The 27,969-nt window shown below is 38.0% G+C and overlaps 1 protein-coding gene across 2 annotated transcripts in view; it reads left to right on the top strand.

Annotated features, from left to right (window-relative positions):
• BEND6 (BEN domain containing 6) overlaps nt 1-27,969 on the top strand; it is a 63,376-nt gene that overhangs the window by 735 nt on the left and 34,672 nt on the right. For both annotated transcript variants that reach the window (XM_007095546.3, XM_007095547.3), the window contains exon 2: nt 24,054-24,273. In XM_007095546.3, coding sequence (XP_007095608.1) covers nt 24,154-24,273 — 120 coding nt within the window. In that variant the 5' untranslated portion in view covers nt 24,054-24,153. The remainder of the gene's footprint in view (nt 1-24,053; nt 24,274-27,969) is intronic.

The raw sequence follows: 27,969 nt of genomic DNA on the forward strand, positions 1-27,969 counted from the left end.
CAGAAGGTGTGGCGGGAGCGCTGCAGTGTGCCTTTCTGCGGACAGCCACCGCCACCTGGCCCGGACGCCGCTGCGGCTGCAGTCTGCGGCATCGGTTGGCCTTGGCAGGCCCAGCGTTCCCTATACCGCGTTAAGCTGCACCCTAGGCAATGCAGGCGTTTCCTGTGGGGGGCTGTTTTTAACTTGTTTTGTTTTATTTACCCGCATAAGGCAACTGCAATTATAGTGACATAAAGTAACATATTACTGCATTTGTGGAGTTTCTAATAACTACAAAGGTGGACTCTTACTTTGGAACATTTGAGACACTGAAGAAATTGTCATAGAAAAGTAATTTGTAAAATTCTGAAAAGCATTCAAAGAATAGATGACAATACTTAAGTTTTTTTTGCGTGTAGGAATTTAAAATCAGTATTGTTTTCTAACTATACAAAATCAACAGTGCAACTCTGCATAAAAGCTTAACCATTGATGTTCTTAAGGCCTAGAACACGTTACCATGTGTAAGCATTAAAGGAAATTCCAAAAGGCATTGGCTAATGCATTTCCTAAATGCCAGATTCATAAACGTGGGAAACCACGGATTAAATGTTCTTATGTACAACATGTTTCCTAAAACAAAATAAACAGTCAAGTTGTTGACATGTTGTATCACATTCGGTCATTTGGGTTTGAAGATGCAAGGACCTTGCTTGCAGATGCTGTATAAGATGCTGTATATGGGAATGTTGAATTTTAGAGAATAGGCTATATACTACAAGTCAAGATAGGCTTCAGAGGCCCCTGGCACTCGCGGTCTGACAGGTAGGATAGCCTCATGTTCACATTGCTCAAAGGTCTCCTGATACCGCAGCCCACTGCAGTGAGAGATTGTACTCCTGTCCATTGTGCAGGAGTATTGAAGACTGTCCACAATGTGTGGCACATCAGGAAAGGAAGAATTCTTTACTGCATTGACTCCCAGTGGCCCGGTAGAGTAATTTAAAACAACAACAAAAATGAACTAACCTTTTGCAAACATTGGGAGAAATGACTAATAGAATTTAGAAAGGTCAGTTTTACTTTGATACTTCCCACTGACTAAAATTTGTGAGTGAGCTAAAATGGTCTAAATATCCTTGAAACATGTCTAAGACCACAAACACAGCATAGTAACCAATGTGCTCCAAACTCTGCATTTTTAACAACAAAAAGCAACTAAATAGCAATTATGGTTTTCTGAGCTATTACTTTAGCACAATTGTTATCATCCTGTGTCTTGCTGCAGCCATTTATAAGTTTCAAGTATACACAAGAACATCATTTATCTCTCTTGGCAGACAAATGCTTTACCTGTGTGCAGTAGGATTATAGATATTTCTTTTTAGATGCATTTGTGTCTGTTCTTTACATCAGTTACCTCAAGGATACTAATAATAAGGAAACCAGATCATTGATAGAATTTAGTATTTAGGTTCCATTGTTTTCTGATTTGTTGCTAATTTATCATTTCCATCTCCAAATAATGGCATGTTATTAATTGCTTCTTTCTGTGTGTTTATGTAATGCTAATGCATTGTGGAATTTAATAAATATTAAATTAGCCAATCAATCCTTTTTGGAAGTTAATTTAATAGAATTCATATATTTTCTTTCTGCTAGGTTTTCATTACAAAGAATAATTGACATTGTATCAAAGTCACAAAAAGATTAAGGTTTGGCGGTAGGAATGGAGGAGGAAGGTCCTTGGTCAATGTTTCATATGAAGAAATGAGCAATCAAGATGGAAAAGTATATATAATATTTTGACTTTTTATGATAGTGAGTTAGCATGGTCACCCAAGAGAAGACAAATGAGTTGATAAAAATAGGAGTGTTTGGTGTCAGGAATGTAGAAGATGACCTATCACGCAGCCCTTCTTCTCTTTGGATTCTCAGCCAAATTGGATTGAGAACACACATGAGGAACCAAAAGGAAACAAAAATATTAACTTTATTCAGAGTAAAGTCAGATTGAAGAACATGGCTTAGATTCAAGGCCAAAATGAGATATCTCATTTCTTTTCTCCTAACTCTGCACACCCATCCGGTCACAGCTGAAGAACTACAGGCCTTTCCAACACTAAGGCACTAGGATTCTACTTCTTACCAGGAGACCAGAGGCCAAAAAAGAGCGTGACACTCTCCCACTCATGAGGTTTGCAGCATTAGTGAACAAGAGACAGGACCATATGTGAGAAGGGGACCTTTCATATATCAACTGGAAGGCCCTCCCCCAACTTCCCCCATCACTGAGTCATTTGCCTCCCAATGTAAGAGTGAGTAACGAACTTTAATAAAGATAGAAGCTCTGTGGTACTTCTCTAAGAGATGGGAAGTTGTGGCACAAATTCCTAATTCATGGGTCAGGAGAAGCATCAGGAAAAAAAGGAGGCTCCACCCTAAGCTTTGTGGTGACCAACTTAGAGAAAGGGAGGAATGAAGATGACTCAACCTTTGAGCTAGGGTGGTAGGACAGTTCTGTAGGAAAAGAGGACAAACTGAATCTTAGACCCATTGAGATAGAGGCACCAGAATGTCCATGTAAAATTATCCAACAAGCCCACGGAAACATGGGTAGAAAAGTCAGAACCGGAGACAGACTGGGAGTCATGAACACGAATTATAGTTGAGGTCACGATGGACAAAATGACTAAGGAAGAGAAACTAGGAAACCAGAACTTTGGAACCAGAACTTTGGAGACAACTTTCATTTGTGGACAGCAGAGGACAGCAGAAGGCAAGTCCACGGAAGCCAGAGTAGGAAGTGTTCCAATTTAGTGGCACACTAGAACAGAGGCACAAATGGGAGGGGAAGGTGTGCAAGGACTGAGGACTGGTGATGAGGTGACCTTCCAGAGTACTGATTCATTGTGGTGGGAGAGGTTAAAACCAAACATCAACATGTTGAAGAGGGAGTAGGAGGTGAAAACAGTAGAGAGCCTCTGTCCACAATCTTTGGAGAAATTTAACCCTAAAACTTAAATTCTAACTCTAAAAGTTAATTCATCTAAAAGGGACAAGTAGAGAGAGCTGGATTAAAACCTGAGTAATGGTTTTTTGGTTTTTGTTTGTTTTTTGTTTTGTTTTGTTTTGTTTCTGTTTTGTTTTTTTGGTCAGGATAGGGGTACCTAAACAAGTTTCCAGGGAACCTGAGAAATGGAACCAACAGAGGGAGGGGAAATTGAGAGTTAAAGAGAGGAGGGAAGCAGGCATTCTTCTGGCCAGGTGTGGTTTAGCTGTTTGTTTTAACATACCTGCAGTCTTCTCCCCACCCCCACCCCCACCCCCATGGGTTCTTTCTGCTCTCCAGCTGCTTTTGACTCTGCAGTTAACACTCACCCTGACTCGTTAGGATGGCTCCCTGCCCATGGTCTCCTCCCCACCATCCCTGACTACTAACACTCAAACTAGGAGAGTGATTTTTTTTTAGACAAAGATAAGGAATGTCTTGGAATGTAGCCCAGGTTATCTGTAAGCTTTTATTACAACTTAAATGGAAGTGAGTGTATTACCCAACTGATAATCACACAATGACACTACATAAAAACATGACCCCTTTGGAAACAAAAAGTGTAGGTAAGAATGGCTCTAGCAACAAAGTTTTAGAAATGAATCATATTGAGTTTGGACTGGTGAAGCTTATTACTCTCAGAATTTAAGTGGCAGAGGAGAGCCTTGGTGGCTCAGTCAGTGAGTGTCTGACTTAGGCTCAGTTTGTGGGTCTGAGCCCCATGTGGGGCTCTGTGCTGACAGCTCAGAGCCTGGAGCCTGCTTTGGGTTCTGTGTCTCCCTCTCTCTCTGCCCTTCCCCTTCCTGTGCGTGCTCTCTCTCTCTCTCTCTCTCTCTCTCTCTCTCTCAAAAATAAATAAACATTTTTTAAAATTAAAAAAATTTAAATGACATAAAAGGAAAATTGAGAGGTATCTGAGGAGGTATCTGAGGAAATGTGCTGTATCACCTATTTATTCACAAATGGCTTTTCATGACAGAGTGAGACCAACACCTGTGCCAACAAAGCACATGTTCTTGTGTTGAAAGGTAAAGGAGCTGCATTATCTAGAAGAACCTACATCATCTAATGTAATCTTGGAAGCAATTTCTAGCCACAGAATCAAGGGAGCCATCATGTGGGTGGATGTCTTTTTAAAATTTGTGTTTATGAAGGAAAAATCATTATTATTTGCAGTAATATCAAATATTATTTTCAGTACACGGGAAAGGACTCATCTTGCCATAATAAAAACTTTTGAAATAACTTACAGGCATCATTGTAAGAGAAAATATTTCAAGTGAATCATTCCAAATTGTTCTTGTGACGTTTTAGGAATTTTAGTGCCTAATTAGGATTTATTGTCCTGTGGGTTACAGAATCTAGAATAATGCTGTTGGGGCATGGGGGGAAAGTTATTTTTTGTGAACATTACAGATTTCTCAAAAAAAAAAAGTCTACGGAGTCTGAGAGTTTTTTTAAAAATGTCAGTGTAATTGAATTCATCTACTCTAGAATGCTTTGCAGACAGTTTTTGGAAAGTAATCATTTATTATCCACAAGCAAATAGAATTCATTTATGTAGTTTCTAACATTGAGTGTGGGATTAGTCATGCAGCAAAATACTAAGTCATTTGGCCAGAAAATTTACTCATAGTTGTATGAACTGCCAATGGAAAATTTGAGAGCTGTTCATAAATCAAATTATAAAGCTCTTAGAGTTATAAATCACTGAGCAGCATTGTTCATTACTATTCAGAGAGTGTAAAATATTTCCACCATTTCTAAGTAAGGGCAATTTACAAAGCAAGTTTGAAAGCTGAAGTTAGTGACTTCCAGTTCCAAGGTAAGACTTGTCATATAAGTTACAAGCATTTGTACTGCATTCTCAGGTGAAAGAAGAAAAAAAGTAAGATAGGAGGTTTATAGTTGCGTAGTAAATATGCAATGATAAAATCTTTTCAAATGTTATTTATTTTTGAGACAGAGAGAGAGAGAGGGAGGGGGGGAGGGAGGGAGGGAGAGATAGTGAGGGAAGGACAGAGAGAGAGAGGGAGACACAGAATCTAAAGCAGGCTCCAGGCTCTGAGCTGTCAGCACAGAGCCCGACACAGGGCTCAAACTCAGGAACCATGAGATCATGACCTGAGCCAAAGTAGGTCACTTAACCAACTGAGCCACCCAGGTGCCTTGAGATGAATAAAATCTTGACTAATGTTTCTGAATAAAATCCCATATTATCTTAATGAAATGATAGCAACATTTCCAGCTAAATTTCCTCCATTTTTTACAATAATTTTTTGTAGCCTTTTTGCATTAAATATTTTGTGCTAATAGATTTATATGTTAATTCATCAGCATGCTGATAGCCTGAAAGAATAATGTCACTAAGCAGAGGTAACAAATATCCCAAGAAGAACAGAGAACTTTTTTTTTCATTTTTTCTTTTTTTTTTTTCTTTTTAAATTTTATTTAAATCTAAGCTAGTTAACATATAATGTAGTGTTAGTTTCAGGAGTAGAATTTAATGATTCGTCACTTACATATAACACCCAGTGCTCATCCAAACAAGTGCCCTCCTTAATGCCCATCACCCATTTAGCCCATCCCCCACCCACCTCCCCTCCAGCAACCCTCAGTTTGTTCTCTTTATTTAAGAGTCTCTTATGGTTTGCCTCCTTCACTTTTTATCTTATTTTTCCTTCCCTTCCCCTATGTTCATCTGTTTCATTTCTTAAATTCCACATATGCGTGAATCATATGATACTTATCTTTCTCTGACTGACTTATTTCATGTAGCGTAATACACTCTAGAACAGAGAACTTTAATGAGTAACTGATGATTAGAAAAACTGTTTTCAGTGCCACACAATTCCACAGGTTATTGAAATTATCCCAATATAATGACATCCCACAGATCTAGAACAGAAAGAAAAGTATATCTTAAAATGTCTTGATTAACCTCAACACACTTTCTGGAGTAAAATAGGGAAACAAAACAGCAAACACACCATATTAGAATATAGTAAAGTTTGCATTTCAATGAAGAAAGCCAAGAAACTAAAGCCTGTTCTTGCTGGTCCTATCTGCTGCAGGAGTTCTTAATCTGGAATTCATAAACAGACTTCTAGGGTCCTGAAATTATGCATAAAAATGTGGGTCCCTTTTAGGGACCATGATCCATAGTTTTCATCAGGTTCTTAAAGAGTTACTAAGGAGAGAGAGACGAGAGATAGAAAGAGAAAGGAAGGAAGGGAGGGAAGAAGGGGAGGGAGGGGAGAGAGGAAGGAAGAGAGAGGGAGGGAGAGAGAGAGAATCATCAGAACCATACAGATACCACGTTTCTGCAGTATCAAATGATTCTCTCATTTCATCGACATTAGCATCACCTAAGTACCTCCCCTGAGATTGGGAGAAGTGTCATAAACACTGTCAGTCTAGGATGAGTTGAGGAAACTCTCAACTCTACCCTATAAAATTTCAGGGACATCTCCCAAATGCAGGCAAATGCTGTCCATCCTGAGACTAACTGGACACGATCTGCTGTGAGTTTCCTGTCCTCTTACAACTTCGAACAGGTTAGAAAAGAGGCAAGTGAGTTCCCTAAGGTAATTTTCATTGAGATGTCACTTCTAACACTGAAAGGGAAGACTGGGTTAACTATCTAGGACCACTTCCATAGACCTCTATCATGGAAAGAAGGGCTAACTTGATTCCTGAGCTGTCTTCAGGCCAGTTAAGTATCCCAATTTATAGCTAGATGTTTGGATAGATAAGTCTATTCTGAGCCAAAAACACTAGTCCTAAAATTTAGTTCTGAGCTCAGGGTCTGCAAGGATCTCCATAGTCTTAAGGCTTAAAAGAAAGGCAGAAGGACTTAGTATCCAGCTCCCCAAAACTACTCCTAGACATCCTGGTGAATGTAGCAATTACTCTTACTAAATCCTGCCTCAACCCACAATCTTTGAGGCTTTTCAACATTCATCCTTCTTTGGAAACTTGGTAACTGGGGCCCTCAATCCAACAAGGATAATCCTTCATTTGGTATAGAAGACTGCCTGTCCATACCAAGCACTCAGCTCCATCTACTCATACGTCTAGCTTCCCACATTTGCCATGCTTATGAACTTTGACTCCCCTGCCCCCCCAACATCACCATATTTTCAGAACACTTGGCCCCAATGTCTCATCAGTGTGATTCCATTCTGCCACATCACGAGGCTGGTTATTTCATCATTTGACTTTCTCATTCCAGTGGACAGGCCCAGTTTCCAGGGGTGTTCTGATCTCTCAGTCTGGCTGGTTCTATTTCCTCCAAGTTCCCTTCTGACCCTCTAGACTGTGAAGGGTTTAGTGACACAACATTTATGTGTTCCACACAGACTTTGAACTGATGCCATTACTTACTTAAGTGTCCCAGCCCGCTCTGAGTCTAGTAGGCACTATTCTTTGCAAGTAAGCACAATTGCTTTTTGTGTCCATTTGAAACAAGGCAGGAATCCACCTTGAGAAGACACGATAGGACTGCAGTTAGTGTACCAGACCCCCTGGTGGTCTGCCTTCTGTGAGCTGTTGAAGTCTGGGTTTCAGTGCCTGGATTAAGAGACACCACCAGCAGCACCCTGGGAGTTGGTTGGTCCAATCTTATTCGTCTGCTCCTCTCATTCAAAGGGCATGAAACAACATGTCCTGGACTTTTGCATTACTGAATGGCTGTCCTGGGGTGGACAACCAAGTTGTTTTAGTAAGTAGCTAATACTTCTGCTAAATGTTTCTTTACATACATTTACTCATTTAATCTTCACAGCAACAATGGATAGGTACTACCCATCTCTATTTTATAGATAAGGACCTTGAGGCATAGAGAACAGAATATCCACCAAGATCACACAGCCAGCAAGTGCCATGATTCTCCAGCACTTCAAAAACCTTATGGTTTCTGTTGCATGCTTTTCATTTACACTGCCTCCCTGCCCACTGCAGCCCCTCCCCTGAAGGAACTCCTCCCAGTTAGGTTTGGGAAGCTACCCTTTCTCTCATCTGACTGTCCTTAGGCTAACCCAACTCAGATGAATGAGGGCCAGCCAGATACTCTAGCAGTATATCAGCTGTTTCCCAGCACACAAGAGATCTTCTCCTCCCCTTTGAGGGATTTGCCTAGAGTACTTCCTCTATCCTTCAGTCTAGCAAGACTTCTTTTATTGAAAATTACCATTTCATTGCCCCATCATTGGGTAAATTCAAATCAGCACCTCCAGGAAGCTAAACAGGCTTGGGGGGCAAGCAGAGTCCCACTTTGGAAAAGGGCCTCTATTAGAGACCATCTTTCTGTCTTTCATAAAAGGGGCACCTGTCTGGCTCAGTGGGTGGAGCATGTGACTCGGGTCTTGAGTTTAAGCCCCACATTGGCTGTGGAGCCTACTTAAAAAAAGGGGGGAGGATTGGTCTAATAATTTTTCCTTATACTTTTAAGTAAGATTGTGGTTTGTCTCATATAGTTCACAGGCATCCAAGTTAATTAACTATGTTTCTTAATGCCTCCCCCACTGCTGCCCCTTGTAAGCCACCACTCACCAAACACACACACACTATATGTGTAATCTAAGCTGTATGAAGAGGATCTGGGTCTTTTTCCTTCAAATAAGAATAATAATGCTACTATTAATAAACTAAATAAATAAATTAATAAATATGCTATTAATATACCTAACATATAGTCTCATAATGGTGTTATGAGACATAATACTGTTATTATCACCTTTTCACAGATGGGGAGACAGGCACAGAAATGTGACATGGTTAGTAAGTATTGGATCTATGGTTATGGATCCAGACAGTTTGATTGATTCTAGGTCCTGTGTTTGTGACCACTTATGTGACACTGCTTTATTATCTAATATATTTAGAAGAGATTCAGACTGGAAAACTCTCTCAAATGACATACGTAGCAAGACTTTACCTCTACCAAACAAACAAACAAACAAACAGAAAAAGGTATTTCAGTCAGCTTTCTATCCTTTGGTAGGAGGATGTCTAGTCTTCCCCCTCTTGCTGTGAATAGGATGAACATCTTCCTGAGGTTCTGTCCCCCCTTGGCTGTTTGAGCAATTTCTCTACTGGAATTCACAATCCTGGATTCACAACATTGTCCCAAAATGCCACCACCATTGAGCCCCTGTTCCTTTCAATCTTTGACACTCTTGAACCTTGAAGTTGACTTCCACACTTTGAACTCACTGTACCCATCTACCCTTCCTTGCTTTTATATAGCTCTCTAGACTTTAGCTGGATTGAGTAGATCCACTCCATTTCCTTGGGCTTCCTTCTTTGATCAATACTTGCATTCTCCACCCTTAACTAACTTCCTAGTCCTGACTTGCCCTATGGCTGCCCACACCCAGGTTTGGCAATACAAGTAACAGAGATGACATGGCCCTTTATATTTCCTTCCCTTTTTATCATTCTATGAATTTATTAATAGAAAAAAACTATAAGTTGTAAAGACAGATGAATGCATTTTTCTAATGACCTATACATAGGAGGTAGGGAAATAACTTAATAAAAAGTGTGAAATGTAGGTGATCATTTTTTTTAATTTTAATGTTGCTTTAACGTGGTATGAAAAAATATTAGGATGAAAAAGTTATTGGTAGCAGATGAGGGGGCAAACCACTTAAGGTGATTTATTAAGTAAATTATCTCAAGTATGTGACTCAGCATATAAATTATGTTTAGACCTCAACTTTTGAGACCATAAAAGTAAAAAATTAATAGAGACATTGTAAATGCTAACCAGTTATTTAATTAATATATGATATTAATATAGGGTATAATGGGGCAGATATTTCAAAGAGAAATTACTTTGTCCTTTCATGTTATAATTGATGTGATAAATTAATATTTGAAAGTTGAATCACTCCTGATTTTTATGCATAGACATTGATTCTTGCATCAGAATTATTACATTTGGTGAATTTTAGAAATTGGTCTAAAATTTAATGTTCTAGAATATGATTACTTGAAGTAAAAAGCATAATGATCTCATCTTGCCCTCAACTTTCAAGATGAATAGAATGTTCTGCATTAATCAAAAAAATGTGAAATGGAAGATGATTTACATGACTTACAGTTATTCTAAAATGTAACTTTTAATTGATTTACTTTCCTTTATGCTTAACTCTGCATCTGTTTCTGATAAATGGGGAAAAGTCACAAAATACCAAGGGTTGGTGGGGGTGCAGGGAAGATGGTAACAGAAAAATAGCCACAACTTCTCACAAAAATTGATGTTTCCTAGAGATTTTGGAGACCCTGGAACCACAGGAAGCCTTGTCCAGAGTCCTTTTAAGTTTTGCATATACTTTCTTGTGCAAGCTTTCAAATAACTCCATGCATGGCTACAAGCTTTTCATAGACAATTGATAGGGTTAAGTAACATTGTAGAGGAGGTAAAGATTGTCTTCCACCATTCCCAGCCTCTGATTTCTGTGCTAATACCTCTGCTATAAAAGTCTTCTTCCTAAACACATCAAGATGAAAGTAAGCTATCTAACTTCAGGTAAGACAAAAGCTGGATCATTTAGCATCTGGCTCTCTTGCCAGATCAAGAGAAACAGAGAAACTCTAGTATAGATGATGAAGCTAATGTGGATCGCTAGTGTCAGTCCATTCAGGCTGCTATAACAGAATACCAGAGACTGGGTAACTTACAGAGACAATGGACATTTATTTCCCCAACTTCTGGAGGCTGGAAGTCCAAGATCAGAGGGCCAACATGATCAGGTTCTAGTGAGACCCTCTTCCAAGCTGCAAGACTGCTGACTTCTCACTTGGTAGAAGGGGTAAGGATCTCTCTGAAGCCTTTTATATGAGAGCACTAATTCCATTCAGGAGTGCTCCCCCATCATAACCTAATCACCTCCCAAAGGCCCCATCACCTGATACCGTGACCTAAGTGGGGTAGGATTTCAAAATACAAATTTGGGTGCGGGGAGAGTGTATGTGGAGGGCACCCATTCAGACCATAACAGCTGGGTGTGGGGAAAACAAGAGGAACAATGCTGTACCTCAGGGTTAATCATAATGGAAATGTTTACAGACATAGGCTCAAAGGGAGAGGAAAAGAAATGGTATTCCAATATGAAAGGAGAAGATCATATAGACAAAGCTACTATAAAAGTCTGAGATGACCCCATGAGAAAGGAGGCAAGAGGTTAAATTCTCTTTAACTCTTTGTCCTCCTTCCCTTTGATCTCCTGCTTGGACACCCCACTGGCTAAATCCAACTGGGAAGAGGATAAGAAGCCCAAACAGGTCAGCTTCCTAATTTAGGCAGCAGAATAGAGATGGCTAGAGAAGGGAGATGGAGGGATAAAGGGAGGGTCTCCAGAACTTGTGTCTGAGCAGGACTACAGTCCTAAGAAGCAGGTCAAGACTTGTCTCTCAGGGAATGGGACTACAAAGCAGAAACTTCAGCAAGAAGGACACTTTAAGGTACTTAGTCAAGCGAAGAAAGCAAAAAACCTAGTTAGTGGAGTTAACGGAATCTTTTGCAAAGGTGATTTGATGATTGGTTTCTAAGTTCTGGCTCTAGAGACCTTCTTTAGCCTGCTTACGAGTTAGCAGTTAGGAGTGGTTGTCAGGGTCCACTAGAAACCCAGTTTCCTCATCTGTCAAGTATGAATTATAATTGTACCTATCCTAGAGAACTACTATGAGAATTAAATGAGATAGTAGAGGTAAAATGCTAGCACAGTACTCTATGTATAGTAAGCACTCAGTAAATGTTAGCTGTATTTTTATTGTTATTAAATGAAGGAGACAGGATTGGAGAAATGTCATATAGGGCAGGATGTCATATAGGGCAGTAGGGTGAGCAAAATTAGTTCCTTTCCTAGATAGTGATTACATAGATGCCATTGCATGGTATCACTGCTTACTAGTTAAATTAGTTTTATTAAAAGTATTTCTGCCAACCCTGGGCCTGTAAGATTGTCTTTTTCTTTTCCCATCATGGAAAGTTAAAAATGTTTCAGGTATATAGTCCTTCAAACATATTTTACATTTCCTAGGCTCACACGTAGTCTTCAGTCTAGTCTAAGTAATGTCATTATAGTTTGGCTGTGTTGCTGAATCATCCTAAAGTATATTGATCATCTTTTTAATCAGGATATTGCTGGAATAACTTGGAAATTGAAAATGGGTTAGATGTTCTTTGGAAATGGAAGCAGTAAAAAGAGTTGAAAAGCTCCCTATTGGACATTAGTAAAACCTAGTAATTTCTATGCAGAAATCAAGAGCACTTTGATGAGAAAGTCATACAAGCACCAGTTTTGCTCATAGAGTGTTGTGGGTATTGCAGGAGAAGCCATTCTGATCTTGATTTCTCTTCCTCTAGCATATATATAATTTTCTAAAAATACTATGGATCTTCCTCCCCTATGTCCCACTTTACTAGAGGCTGAGTTGAAACTGGGAGCCCATTTCACAGAGAACATTAAACTGACCTGTGAATATTTAGAATTATGTTGGCACCATTTTCTTGGCACTTTGGAACTCATTTAGAGGGAAGTCTTCAGCCCGTATTCTGACCTGGGTAGTGCAAAGGACCTTTTATGTCTGAACATTCCAAAACTGATATGTATAGAAAACAATCTGACACTTTTGAAAATTTTGTAAGGGCAGCTAGGCTTTACTATAGTGCTGTACTTGCCTTTCACATTTTTTATTCAGTTCATAATAGAGAATTTATATTGTGATTCAAAGGTCAATGAGAATTACATTGAATTATATTTTGATATTCATCTATTTTTCTTAAATTTGGTGACTTTTGTTTATTACAATTTCAGAGGAGGGCTTTTGCCTTTTGAATTCCAATATTAACTATATCAACTCATTAAAAGTAAACCTAAATGCATTAAGAGTTTATATTTTTATTAACTTCATTTGCTTTCTTTAGTTATAAAGCTACCCTTTCTCTATGTCTCATTTTGTAGATAGTATGTTTTTCATAATTTGGATGTTGCTTAAAACATTGTTTTTCATACTATGAGCTATAACCTATTAGTGAGCTGTGAAATCAATTTAATACGCTATGATCAGCACTTTTAAAAATAAAACAATATAGTAAATAGACTAGAAATGGAGAGTGTGTATCACATATAGTAAGGGTGAGAATGTTTCATGAAATTTTCTTTTAATTTTGTGTGTTTGTTTCCCAGATCAAAATGTAAAACCTCCAAAAAAGGTTGAAAGCCACTGACTTATATTGTTCAACCAACCACATATCATAGGTGTACTCATGGCTGTGCTTATGTTTAATTTCACATTCTACATGTACTATCTAGGGAATTAATGAAATGATTTATTCTAGCAAAAAATAAAAAATAAAGAAGGGCAGATAACTACTAGGTGAATCTTCTACTATCAGGAACTAAGAGTGTTTAATACCAAATTCACAATATTCCTTCTGAACTTGCTAATTGGCAGGTAATATAAACATTGAATCATCTGTTTGTAGATGGTGTAACAGAATATTGGCCTGAAGTCTCCTGAAAAGTAGTCATTCTAAAAGAGGTTTGATATGTCTCTTCTGGGTGGTCTTGAAAGAATTGTGTGTTTTTGAGGAAACTTGAGGATTTACTCTTTAACTAAATCATATTACCGATAGACTCCAGCAAAAGTCTGCTAGAACTGATACATGAATTCAGCAAAGTCGCAGGATACAAAATCAGTGTACAGAAATCAGTTGCATTTTTATACACCAATAATGAAGCAACAGAAAGACAAATAATGAAACTGATCCCATTCACAATTGCACCAAGAAGCATAAAATACCTAGGAATAAACCTAACCAAAGATGTAAAAGCTCTGTATGCTGAAAACTATACAAAGCTTATGAAGGAAATTGAAGAAGATACAAAGATATGGAAAAACATTCCATGCTCATGGATTGGAAGAATAAATATTGTTAAAATGCCAATACTACCCAAAGTGATCTACACATTCAAAGCAATCCCAATCAAAGTTGCACCAGCATTCTTCTCAAAGCCAGAAAAAGCAATCCTAAAATTTGTATGGAACCACAAAAGACCCTGAATAGCCAAAGTAATATTGAAGAAGAAAACCAAAGCACGAGGCATCACAATCCCAGACTTTAGCCTCTACTACAAAGCTGTAATTATCAAGAAAGTATGGTATTGGCACAAAAACAGACACATAGACCAATGGAATAGAACAGAGACTCCAGAATTGGTTCACAAATGTATGGCCAACTAATCTTTGACAAAGCAGGAAAGAATATCCAATGGAAAAAAGACAGTCTCTTTAACAAATGGTGCTGGGAGAACTGGACAGCAACATGCAGAAGAATGAAACTAGACCACTTTCTTACACCATTCACAAAAATAAACTCAAAATGGATGAAGGACCTGAATGTGAGACAGGAAACCATCAAAACCCTAAAGGAGAAAGCAGGAGAAAACCTCTCTGACCTCAGCCGCAACAATTTCTTACTTGACACATCTCCAAAGGCAAGGGAATTAAAAGCAAAAATGAACTATTGGGACGTCATCAAGATAAAAAGCTTCTGTGCTGCAAAGGAAACAATCAACAAAACTAAAAGGCAACTGATGGAATGGGAAAAGATATTTGCAAATGGCATATCGGATAAAGGGCTAGTATCTAAAATCTATAAAGAACTCACCAAACTCCACACCTGAAAAACAGATAATGCAGTGAAGAAATGGGCAGAAAACATGAATAAACACTTTTCTAAAGAAGACATCCAGGTGGCCAACAGGCACATGAAAAGATGCTCAATGTCGCTCCTCATCAGGGAAATACAAATCAAAACCACACTGAGATATCTCTTCACACCAGAGTGGCTAAAATGAACAAATCAGGAAACTATAGATGCTGGAGAGGATGTTGAGAAACGGGAAACCTCTTGCATTGTTGGTGGGAATGCAAACTGCTGCAGCCACCCTGGAAAACAGTGTGGAGGTTCCTCAAAAAATTAAAAATAGATCTACCCTATGACCAGCAATAGCACTGCTAGGAATTTACCCAAGGGATACGGGAGTGCTGAGGCATAGGGGTACTTGTACCCCAATGTTTATAGCAGCACTCTCAACAATAGCCAAATTATGGAAAGAGCCTAAATGTCCATCAACTGACAAATGGATAAAAAGATGTGGTTTATATATACAATGGAATACTACTTGGCAATGAGAACGAATGAAATCTGGCCATTTGTAGCAATGTGGATGGAACTGGAGAGTATTATGCTAAGTGAAATAAGTCATACAGAGAAAGACAAATACCATATGTTTTCACTCTTATGTGGATCCTGAGAAACTTAACAGAAGACCAGCGGGGAGGGGAAGGGGGGACAAAAGTTACAGAGAGGGAAGGAGGCAAACTATAAGAGACTCTTAAAAACTGAGAACAAACTGAGGGTTGATGGGGGGTGGGGGAGAGGGGAAAATGGATGATGGGCATTGAGGAAGGCACCTGTTGGGATGAGCGCTGGGTGTTGCATGGAAACCAATTTGACAATAAATTATATATAAAAAATCATATTAGCAGGAGAAAATTTTATTACAGGTAAGGTTATTACAAAAGCAACGTTTTTGTAAACTAATTTTCTCCAATTTTCTTATTGTGTTTACAACACATAATTTTCTTATTGTGTTTACAACACATAACATAAACTTTACCATCTTAACCATTTTAAGGTGTATAATTCAGAGGCATTAAGTACATTCCCATTGTCATGTGATCATCACCACCATCCATCGCCAGAACTCTTCATCTTGCAAAACTGAAAGTCTATACCCATTAAACAGTAACTCCCCATTCCCCCTCCCTCCACCCTGGAGTTATCCTCAACCCCAGTGACCTCGGAGTCTGACATCCATTACCATCACTAAATGATACTTAACAGGTCTGTATCAGTTATATCTGGCAAAATTCAGTTTTATCAAATAATAACTATTTACCATAGGATCTTCTATGTACATATTATGTCTCTCAAGTACTGGTCTTAATTTATTAGTAATAATGTACAGTGAAGTAGGGCACTGAGGAGAGAAAAGTTAAAGCAGCTGGCTTGTTCTACAGGAAAAGAAGTGAAGATGGAAGAAAAGAAAGCAGGTGACATGGTTTAAACTGCATTTAAATACTGTAACTGAGCCCCTATGGCGTTCAGCAAACTAATGCTCATCTGCTTGCCACCTATTTTTGTACAGCCTGTAAGCTAAGAATGCTTTTTACATTTTTACATCGTTGAAAAAAATCAAGATAAGCATAACATGTCATAATATGTGAAAATCATATAAAATTAAAGTTTCAGTGTTCATAAACAGTTTTATTGGAACATATCCACACTTACATGTTTACGTATTATTATGGCTGCTTTCATGCTATGAGGACAGAGTTGAGTTGTTGTGACAGAAACTATACGAGGCAATCTCATCACTTTGTACTGCTGCTCAGTACCCCACAAATCACAGTAATGCAGTTACAATAACTTCACAGTGTTTTAGTGTCATGCATATTGTCATACCAAGGCATTTTATTTTATTTATTTTTTATTACCAGTACATGACAATCATGTAAAAAAAGAAAAAGAGAGAAAACTGCATTTCAGGTTTTTTTCTTTTTGAGAGACAGAGAGGGAGAGAGAGAGAGAGAGAGAACAAGTGGTGGAAAGACAGAGGGAGAAGAAGAGAGAGAAGCTTAAGCAAGCTCCACACTCAGTGCAGAGCCCTAAGCAGCGCTTAATCTAACCACTGTGAGATCATGACCTGAGCAGAAATCAAGAATCTGATGCTTAACTGAGCTACCCAGGCGCCCCAAGTATTACATGCTTTTTTTTAAATGCTTATTTATTTTTGAGGGGGTGGGGGGAGAATGAGTGGGGGAGGGGCAAAGAGAAAGGGAGACAGAGGATCTGACAGCAGTGAGCCGGAGGAGGGGCTTGAACTTAGGAACCATGAGAACATGACCTGAGCCCAAATCAGACACTTAACCGACTGAGGCACCCAGCACCCCCCCAGGTGTTTCATGCTTTTAAAGCAGAGTGGGGTGTGGATTATTTTGTCATCAAATTGGGCAAAGCATTGCATTTATGATACAGTGACACCATAGGTGTGCTAAAAGAACATGACATATGTCAACGTTACCAAACTAAGCACTCATCCCAATATTCACAATTCACAAGACAGCAACAGTCAGAAAAATTAGAAAATGTAAAATGAAATATCTCATCCCAGTAGAATTTCTTCACAAAAGTAAGAAATGGCGGGTTCCTGTCTGGTTCAGTCAATAGAACATGCAGCTCTTGGTCTTGGGGTCATGAGTTTAAGCCCCACATTTGGCATAGAGCTTACTAAACAATCAAATGAAACAAAATGAAGTGAAAATGCAACCAAAATAAGTTTCTGAGTGGTTCATTTGTTAGCCAAGCAAGGAAAACCATTTACAGATCATGCCAGTAGCTGAAGACATGTGCCCAGAAAATAAACTTACTTAAGACCATTAGACTTTCAGCAAAAAACAGTTGTTCAAAGAACTGAGGACATTGGGGACAACATAATAATCAATTTAAAAACAAGGCAAATAAGGGGCGCCTGGGTGGCTCAGTTGGTTGGGTGTCTAACTTCAGCTCAGGTCATGATCTCACAGTCCGTGAGTTCAAGCCCAGCATCAGGCTCTGTGTTGACAGCTTGGAGCCTGGTTCGGATTCTGTATCTCCCTCTCTCTCTGCCTCTCCCCCACTCATTCTCTCTCTCTCTCTCTCTCTCTCTCTCTCTCTCTCTCTATCAAAAAAAAAAAAAACAGAATTGTTTTAATTTAAAAAAATAAAAATAAAAAACAAGGCAAATGACTTTTTCTTGGCACTTGATGATTTCAACAGATGCTACTGATATTGCTCAGTTGTTCTTGTTTATTTGGGAGGAATTGCTGAATTTAGAGTGACTGACAAATTAGCCTCTATAAATAGTCTTTGTGAAACAACCACAGGAGAGAATATTTTGAAAGAGGCTGGGAAAACAATGATTCAGTACAACCTGAAGTGGAATCTACTAAGATGTGTTACAATTGATGGTGGTAGAAATGTGTGTGCAGCAGAAAAAGGTTTCACTGGAAAAATTTACAAAACTTGTGAAAATATAAGGTGTTTAAAGCTACTGTCATTCATTTTATAATTTATCAGCAGGTACTTCACAGAAAATATTTTGAATGTATTCCATGCTTTTTAAGATAGCTTTATTAAAATATTATTTACATACCTTACAATTTACCCAATTGAAGTTTACAATTCAATATTATTTGTATATTCACAGAGCTGCACAACCATCACCACAATCCAATTTTTAAGAAACATTTTTGTTCTCTCTACATGAAAGGGTATTCTTATATGCATTAGCAATCATATCTCCTTCCTTGCCACGATCTCTTATCCCTAAGAACCCATTAATCTATTTTCTGTCCCTATAAATTTGACTATTCTTGAGATTTAATATAAATGGAATCACATAATGTGTGATCTTTTGTGACTGGTGTCTTCTACTTTGCATGTTTCTAAGGGTCATACATGTTGTAGCATCAGAACTTTATTTCTTATTGCCTAATAATATTTCACTATAGGGATATGCTACATTTTATCTATTTCTTCATAAGTTGATAGACATTCGTTTTTTAACTTTTTAGGTATTATGAATAATATAGCTATGCACATTTGGATACAAGTTTTTGTGTGGATATATGTTTTTTATTTCTCTTGGGTATATACCTAGTAGAATTGATGTGTTACAGGATGACTCAATGTTTAAATTTGGGGGGAATTGCCAGACTTTTCCAAAATGCCTGCACCATTTTGCAATCCCACGAGCAGTGTATAAGGGGTCCAATTTCCAACACTTATTATTTGCTGTCTTTATTATAGCCATCTTAGTGGGTATGAAGGGACATCTCATCATAGTTTTTATGAGCATTTCTGTAATGATTAATGACATTGGGCATCTTTTTTGTGTGATTATTGGCTATTTGTATATATTCCTTGAAGTGATGCCTGTTTAAATCCTTTGCCCATTTAAAAAACTGGGTTGTCTCTTTATAAATGCATTGTAAGAGTTATTTATGTATCCTGTATACAAGCCCCTTATGAGATCTATTTTCAAATATTTTCTTCCATTGCATGGGTTGCCTTTTTTACTTTCATGATGGTCTCATCAAGATGGTGAAGATAATGGCTTTGTTGTCATATTTATAAAATCATTGGTTAACCCAAGATCACAAAATTTACTCCTGGGTTTGCTACTAAGAGTTTATAGTTTTAGTTCTTACTTTTAGGTCTATGATCTAAATGTAAATTTTGAATTAATTTGTGTGTATTGTGTGAGGTAAGATGCGCTCTTTTGCATATGAATTTTTAGTTGTTCCAGTACCTTTTGTTGCAAAGACTCTTCTTTCCACATTTAATTGTATTTGCCTCCTTGTCGAAAATCAATTGACCATAGATGTAAAAGGTTTATTTCAGGATTCTCAATTCTACTCTAATGATGTATATGTCCATCCTTATGCCAGTACCACACTTTTTTTTTAAGTTTATTTATTTACTTTAAGAAAGAGATGGCATGAATAGGGGAGGGGCAGAGAGAGAGGGAGACAGAGTCCCAAGCAGGCTCCACACTGTCAGCGTGGAGCCTGACCCAATGCTCAAACCCATGAAACTATGAGATTATGACCTGAGCTGAAACCACGAGTCAGATGGATGCTCAACCGACTGAGCCACTCAGGTGCCCCAGTACCACACTGTCTTGATTACTGTAGCTTTGTAGTAAGATTTATAATTGGAAAGTGAGCATATTCCAAGTTTCTTCTTTTTCAAGATTGTTTTGCCATTCCCAATCTCTTGCATTTTCTTATAATTTTAAGATCATTTTGCAATTTCTGAAAACATCATTATCATTATTGAACCAATAGTGTCAATGGTGAATTTCATTCTTGTGGACTTGGCCATCATCAGTTCCATGAGTTTTTTCAGAAGTAGAAGTTGAATATTCTAACTTGCCCTGCTGTACAGCATTTCAGTAACCTTAGCAATGGTGAAGTTTCACTGCAAATGTTTGAATTCAGGGCCAAGACTGAAATTTTTTGTGAATGAGAACTGCCCTCAACCACTCCCATGGAAGGCTGAATGGCTTTTGGAATCCTGAATGGCTAATGGAAATTAGCTTTTGCTGCAGACTTGATGTTTCTTAATGAATTTGTTAATAAACTACAAGACAAAATTGTAAGACAAAACATGTACTTATATGCAAAACTTACACTCAGGTAAATTCATTTCAATAACAACAAATATGTCACTCATAAGTAACGTCTCCAGCTACTTTATACACTTCCCCTGCTGCCATAAGTTAAAACAAGAATTGAGATGTTCATCCCCATTCAGATTTACACCAGATGTAATTTTCCAGTTCAAATTACAGTTCCGGTATTGTGTCTCAGACTTCAATGAATGCAAAGAAAATGCAAAGAAATGCAAAAACCTATTTCAAAATACATTTAACTGTGCAATGAGGAGCTTCCACCTAACCTTTAATTGGAAGTAATTAATTGTTGCAATGGAGTCGCACACTAAAGGCAAATATCAAAAGAATTTAGTAGAATTCTGTAAAAGTCTACTAGGAGGGGCACCTGGGTGGCTCAGTCGGTTGAGTGACCAACTTTGGCTCAGGTCATGATCTCACAGTTCATGAGTTCAAGCCCTGCGTCGGGTGCTGTGCGGACAGCTGGGAGCCTGGAGCCTGCTTCAGATTCCGTGTCTCCCTCTCTCTCTGCCCCTCCCCCACTCACGCTCTGTCTCTCTCTCTGTCTCAGAAATAAATAAACATTAAAAAAAATTTTTTTAAGTCTACTAGGAGATGAATATCCTCAATTAAAATTATTTGCTTATATTGGGAGGTATGAACTATCTTGGGGATGATTGTGTTACATGATTTTTTTTAACTCAATACCCGGGATTTGTTTTCTTGCTGCTTCGAAGAATGAAGAAGTAGACACAAAATAAAATGAACAGCAGGCAAAAGTTTATTAGAGTATAAGATTAAGAACATCCTAACTAAGAATATCTTACCTATATAAGTATAAATAAGAATATTATGAAAGCTCTCTTTGCAGAGAGAGGACATTTGAAAGTGAATACCCTCCCACTGTAGTCCCTTGCCTACTATAGGTCCCTTGTTTTATAAGGTTTTGGTCACCTCCCTTTTCCTTTCTCCCTTGTTCCTTTTCAGGTTCTACCCTTAATGGCATGATAACTAGGTGGTGGGTTATTCATTCCTGATTGGCTCGACATCATTGTGTGAGGAGTCAGATTATGGTTATACCATTCTTCATATAACATAAGTTTTATGGTTTATTTTAGTTAGGCATTTTGTATTAGGTATTTTGTTTATTTATTTTTGAGAGAGAGGAGTGCACAAGCGAGCAGGTGAGGGGCAGAAAGAGAAGAGAGAGAGCATCCCAAGCAGAGAGATGGAGAGAGAATGCCAAGGAGGCTCCATACTCTCAGAACAGAGTGTAATACAGGGCTCAAACCCATTGAACTGTGAGATCATGACCTGAGCCGAAATCAAGAGTTGGATGCTTAACTGACTGAGCCACCCAGGAGCCCTTTAGTTAGGTATTGTCATTGTCAAATTCCTTAGGGGAACCTGAAGGGGGAGTCGGTGGTATCTGTTACATTCTTAAGAGGAACCTTACAGCTGAGGGAATTTGCTTGAGGTCAGACATTCCCAGAAGAAATGTTTTAAAATGTGTTTTTCCCCACTCAGGGACCTCAGGTTGTAACCTTTCCCTCTCTGCCTACCGAATCCTATCTTTCCCTAGCATAATTGTGCAATATTGTGAATATACTAAAAAACCAGTGAACATACAATTGAAATGATTAAAATAGTGAATTTTATCTCAATTAAGAAAATTACAAACTCATGGATTAATATCAGTATATGACAGCAACTATTGGTGTAAAAGACATTTTCAGATCTAGAATTTATAAAATCTCATTGCAGGTCAGCATTAACAATGAACACCTGCAAATGATTTTGATGGTAAGGAAAACTTTGAACCCCAATTAAACAAGATCTTAGTTTTAAAAATTCTATTCTCATTAGAATTGTCATACAAAAAGTTGTATTCGATTATCGTTAGTATGTTTTCAATTTTGTGAATAAAAATTTTGTGAAAATTTATTTTTCTTTTGCTATATAAGAACTACATAATATCCTCGATTTTGCCTCTTGACCTGCAAAACCTAAACTATGTGCCCCCTTTAACAGAAAATATTTGTCAAACTTGCTCCTGGTAAATGGTTTAATGATATTTGCTAGCAGTGGAATTTTTATCTATGGAATGCTCTTAATTGTATATCCTTGATTTAGGATTGCCTATGGCAAACATACCTAGAATCTATGGCTTTATAACTTCCTGGAAAAGGTCACACAAGGTATAGAACTCTGAGGTTATAAAATGGTGATGTGTCACAACCTAAACACTCCTCACTGTGTGAGATGACCCTCAAACCTCATGTAGAGGCCTCACTTATTCTAGACCACAGAGTACCTATGTGATCTGAAAAGAGAGGACCTACAAAGCCAACAAAATGACCTAGAGTGCACCCTACTTGACCTGTGCCTCTTGATTGCTTGTATAATTGAAATTGTTAATAAAGCTTGATGCTAGATAAGATCTCTGCTATTTGTGGCTCAGATATGATAGCCCAGTCCCATGTGTGAGCTTAAGTATTCTTCATATATCTGAAAACACAAAGTAAGTTTTCAGAGTCACAATAAGCAATTTTGGCAAGACCATCCCACATATTATTTCACACTTGGAGTAGAGAATGATGAATTTCTCTTAAAGTAGGTACAAGTACCATATTTATTATAAAAGGATTATTTAGTGTGATTTGGTAAGGAGCATATATTACCTTCTGCTCAACAGTGTACATATTTCTTGAAGTCCCTTTGAGCTCACTTCCTTCTGTAGTTAAAGTTTTATTATTTATAATTTAATATCTTTTCATAGAAATAAACCAATATATGCAAGTAATAAGGATGCTAAGACCAAATGTACCATATCATCTGTGTATAGCAAAAATTAAATTTGAACATTTCAACCCTGTTCTACCTAAGAATTATCATCTGCTTTATCAGGTTTTAAAAAATGATTATCCCTCAAAATTTTTTTTGAAATGTATTTTTGCCTTTGAGATATATTTTTCTTCCATTCTTTATGGTACAATTCTTAAAGTTACACCAAGGAAAATCTTCCACCTCAAAACTCTAGGTTTTCAGGAAAAGAAAAAACCTTTAAGCAATTCTTATGGATTTCCTTTGGAATATTTTGATCTTGATGAAATCTGCTATTATTAATGCCTTTTACAACTTCGTCCTTGAAATACTGTTTGCATAAATTTATAATGTTTCTACATTGGTTTTTAGACTCTTCATAACTGACTGACAAGAAAAAACTTGGAAAAATGGAAATTTTTCTTACACTATTTCATTTTATAAGTGACAACTCACTGCATATCAGTCACATCACGGAAACATGACAGCCTCGTGATGATGAAATTGGAAGACTTTTGAATCAAATGAAAATGTGTAATAAACTGGTCAGTGGGAGATGGGGCGCCTGGGTGGCTCAGTCGGTTAAGCATCCGACTTCAGCTCAGGTCACGATCTCGCGCTCCGTGAGTTCGAGCCCCGCGTCAGGCTCTGGGCTGATGGCTCAGAGCCTGGAGCCTGCTTCCAGTTCTGTGTCTCCCTCTCTCTCTGCCCCTCCCCCGTTCATGCTCTGTCTCTCTCTGTCCCAAAAATAAATAAACGTTAAAAAAATTTTTTTTTAAAAATTGGTCAGTGGGAGAAAGATAAGAAGCATTTAGTAAAAGTACTACTTGAGTGGCTAGTGCCATTATGAAACATATAGTTGCTAAATATATTATGTATCCCTTTTTGTTTTTGTTTTTAAGGAAAAACACTGATGTTGGGGCTACGTCCAGAATAGCATCATCTACATGGGCACTCCCTCTTCCTAAAATTTCAGAAAATATTTGATAACTACTTGAGAAAATGCAGAAGATCTTGCAAACAGATGACCTTACCAATACCCAAGCTCTTAGAAAAGGAAAAAGGAAAAGAACAGAGACAATGGACTCAGAGAATGCAAATAGTGACATGGATAAAGGACAGGTTGGTGTTCTGTTACCTCAATGCCATTTTTGTATCTAGCTCCAGCACAATTCCATAATTCTTTTCATAATGTATGAGTTAGTACTTTCCCGTCTTCTATTAACTTATGCTTCCCTTTAATTCTTTATTCAACTAAGGGAATAAAATGCCCTGTTCTCTTTGTGATGTTGAACAAGTTGAGTGAAAAACTCAAAAGTCATTTTACCTCCTTCCATATAAGTATGACCAGTTATGCCGTTGTTCAAACTTTCCCTCATATTCTGGGAAATGAAAAAGCAGCAAACTGTCAGAAACTATTTTTCCTCTCAAAAAGTACTGAAGAAATTGAGATATCTCTTTAGGATTCAGTTTCTTTTCTTTTGTAACTCCAATTTGTGGCCCACGTTCATCACTGGTTTGGTCTAGGATCCTTTCTTATTTTTATTCGTTTATTCCTTTTTGATTGGAATTCCCCACTCCCATACTCCTCTTATGCTTTGGACAATCCATCAGTGTTTATTCTGGATCTTTTTATTTGTGTGTCCTTGCAATATATATATTTGTGTATGCCTTTATAATACATGTAGTGTTTATGTGCATGTATTCTTATACAATTTTTTAAATACATACCATACATTCTCATAGTTTAAAATATCTTTTGGTCCTCCGGGGATGGTGTCTAGGGGCATTCAGGATGGTCTGGCATTTGACACACTGTCATATGCCTCTAGCAAAACTAGGCTGTTCTAAAACCCTGGTAATGGAATTGTTTACCTTTATACTAAGAAAGTTAGTAAATCACCAAAATTTGCCTGTGGAGTGTGCTCGGTCCATCTTTAAGGAGCTTGTGCTGTGAGACAAGACCTAAAGTTCTTATGAGGTTCTCTAAAACGAAAAGACATGTCAGCAGGGCCCATGGTGGTTCCACGTTGCCAAATGTGTGCTTGACAGGATCAAGCGCGCTTTCTTTATTGAGGAGCTGAAAGTCGTTGTGAAAGTGTTGAGGGCACAGGAAGAGTCAGAAAACAAAATAAATTATAAAGCTTTTCTGAGTTAAAAAAATCAAAACGCATATATATATATATATATATATATATATATATATATGTAAACATACACACATTTATGTGTGTGTGTGTGTGTGTGTGTGTATTTTTTTAAGGGGAACTGTGAAAAGTCTCCCTCACATCCCTGTCTCCCGTCTACCCTGTTCCCACTTCCCATCCACCCGCTATAGGTAAACCATATTTATTGCTTTCTTGTTTATTCTTCCAGTGTTTCTTATTCGAGTAAAGCAAATATAAACATAGATATTTTTATCCCCTCTTTTGTACGAAAAAGTAACTTACCAGACATGCTGCTTAGTACTTTGCTTCTTTACTTGATTTTTTTAGTTTATTTATTTTAATGTTTTTTAATGTTTATTTATTTTTGAGACAGAGCATGAGCGGGGGAGGGGCAGAGAGAGAGGGAGACACAGAATCTGAAGCAGGGTCCAGACTCTGAGCTGTCGGCACAGAGCCCAACGTGGTGCTCAAACCCATGAACCATGTGAGATCATGACCTGAGCTGAAGTCAGATGCTTAACTGACTGAGCCACCCAGGCACCTCTATTTATTTTCAGAGAGAGAGAATGAGTAACTGACTGAGCCCTTTATTTAATGTTTTTTGAAGATCTTTCCACTAGTACATAAACAAGTTTCTCTCTTTTTTTAAAATGTTTATTTATTTTTGAGACAGAGGGGGGGGGGGAGGGGCAGAGAGAGAGGGAGACAGAGGATCCAAAGCACAGAGCCTGATGTACGACTGGAACTTATGAACCACAAGATCATGACCTGAGCCGAAGTCAGATGCCTAACCAACTGAGCGACCAGGTGCCCCAGAACTTTCTCTTTTTCACAACTCCATATTATTCCACTGTATCTATGAACTAATCTTTACTTACCAGTATTACATTGGTATAATATATACCTCAACCCGTGTCAGATTTTTCAGTCAGCACTGTTTTTAACATTTATCTATATTGCTAATATACATCTGACTCATCATATCTAACCACTGCATAGCACCAGATTTTACTTGCATTGTCCTTTTCTCCAATGATGAATACCTAAGTTTCCTGCACCATCTTGCTACTACAAACAATGAAAAAAAAAATACCCTCATACCTGTCCTTTTAAGAAACAATGTGAGGGTTTCTCTGGAATAAACACATAGGAAGGATGACTTATGGCTTATAAGTTATGTGTTTGTTTCTAGTTCATTTGACCAGATATTATAAGATTACTTTCCAGAATGTCCACATCGGTCCACATGCCCAGAAGCAGCACACGAGGGACTCCTATATTTGTACTTCCCTACCATCACTTAACATTTATACTCATATTTTATATTTCTGGCAATGATGGGAGAAAATGACATCTTTCTTCAATTTATTGGTGCAGATTTTGGGGATTCAGTAGTTCACGGAGGAGTAAAAAAGTCACAAGATCTTGCAGGCCAGTGTTGTGATTTCTTTAGCAATTAATTTTCTTCAGAAAGTTACTAGCTTTCCAGATTACTTATTTCTATTTGATTCCATGGCTAGTAACTACAGCCAGAGATCTTGGACCAGAGATTTGGTCATAAATAAGCATGAAAACTCTCCTCTTTTATTATGGTATCTGTGTTCATCCTCTTTTCTCTCCAATTTATGGCAGTTATCTAATGGCCATGCGAAACAATAAGCTCAAAGGTAGCATACCGAATTTGATACTTACCATTGGGACAGATCTCAACAGATATCAAGAGAAGCTCTTGAGAAAGCCTCGAGGTTAGTTTTACCTCCTGCTGTTTAGATATGGCAGTAATTGGCTTTTCAAACCTTGAAGATTTAACATTACTGATTATTGGTAAATTTAGACTGTAGGCTACATTCAGGTGAAAGGAGGTAGAAAGAGAAAACCTTCCTCTCTGCAAACTGGTTAACTGACAAGAAGTCCCTGGTACACACTGACATTTCTTTTTCCAGGCTCAGTAAACACCTGGTCTGCCTTCCAAAGTACTCCAGATGACAGGTTTACCAAATATGTCACAAGGTCTGACAAGAGTCAACAGCTTTCCAACACGTTATATCTCTGCTTTTTTTGGACGACAACCTGATCTCTGAATGATTCAAACATATGTCAGGTTTTGGATATCTTGCTTCTAGGTACCAAAGTCTGTATTAGTTATGATGCATGTTTCAAAGGCTGTAACAAGTCCCAAATATAACAGTGGTTTTATACATGATGGAGGTTTACTTCCCTTTCACATAACAAGGGCAGTTCAGGCTTAGTATGGCAGCTCCACAAAGTTGGGGCTTTCTCTTATCTTGCTGGTCTACCTTACTCAACACAGAGCCTCTATCTCTGGGTCCAAAGTGACTACTCCAGCTTCCACCATCATGCCTTCCTCTCTGACAACAGAAGAAGAATACAGGTGGTAGACATGCCCGTTCCTTTTAAGGTCATGATCCAGTAGTGGTACACATTGCTTCTACTTCTATCTTATTGATGGACACTTAGTCACATAGCCACACTGAGATGCACAGGAGCCTGGGAAGTGTAATCTTTAGCTGGCAGCTACCAGCCCAAGTAAAAACCTATCACTCTAATAAAAATGGGAGAACACATACCTGGAGAGAAGTAGTAGTCTCTGTCACTGTCCACTTTTCTATTGGACTCTTATCTTTTCTGT

Source organism: Panthera tigris, chromosome B2, assembly GCF_018350195.1.
Source record: "Panthera tigris isolate Pti1 chromosome B2, P.tigris_Pti1_mat1.1, whole genome shotgun sequence".
Classification (NCBI taxonomy): Eukaryota; Metazoa; Chordata; class Mammalia; order Carnivora; family Felidae; genus Panthera; species Panthera tigris.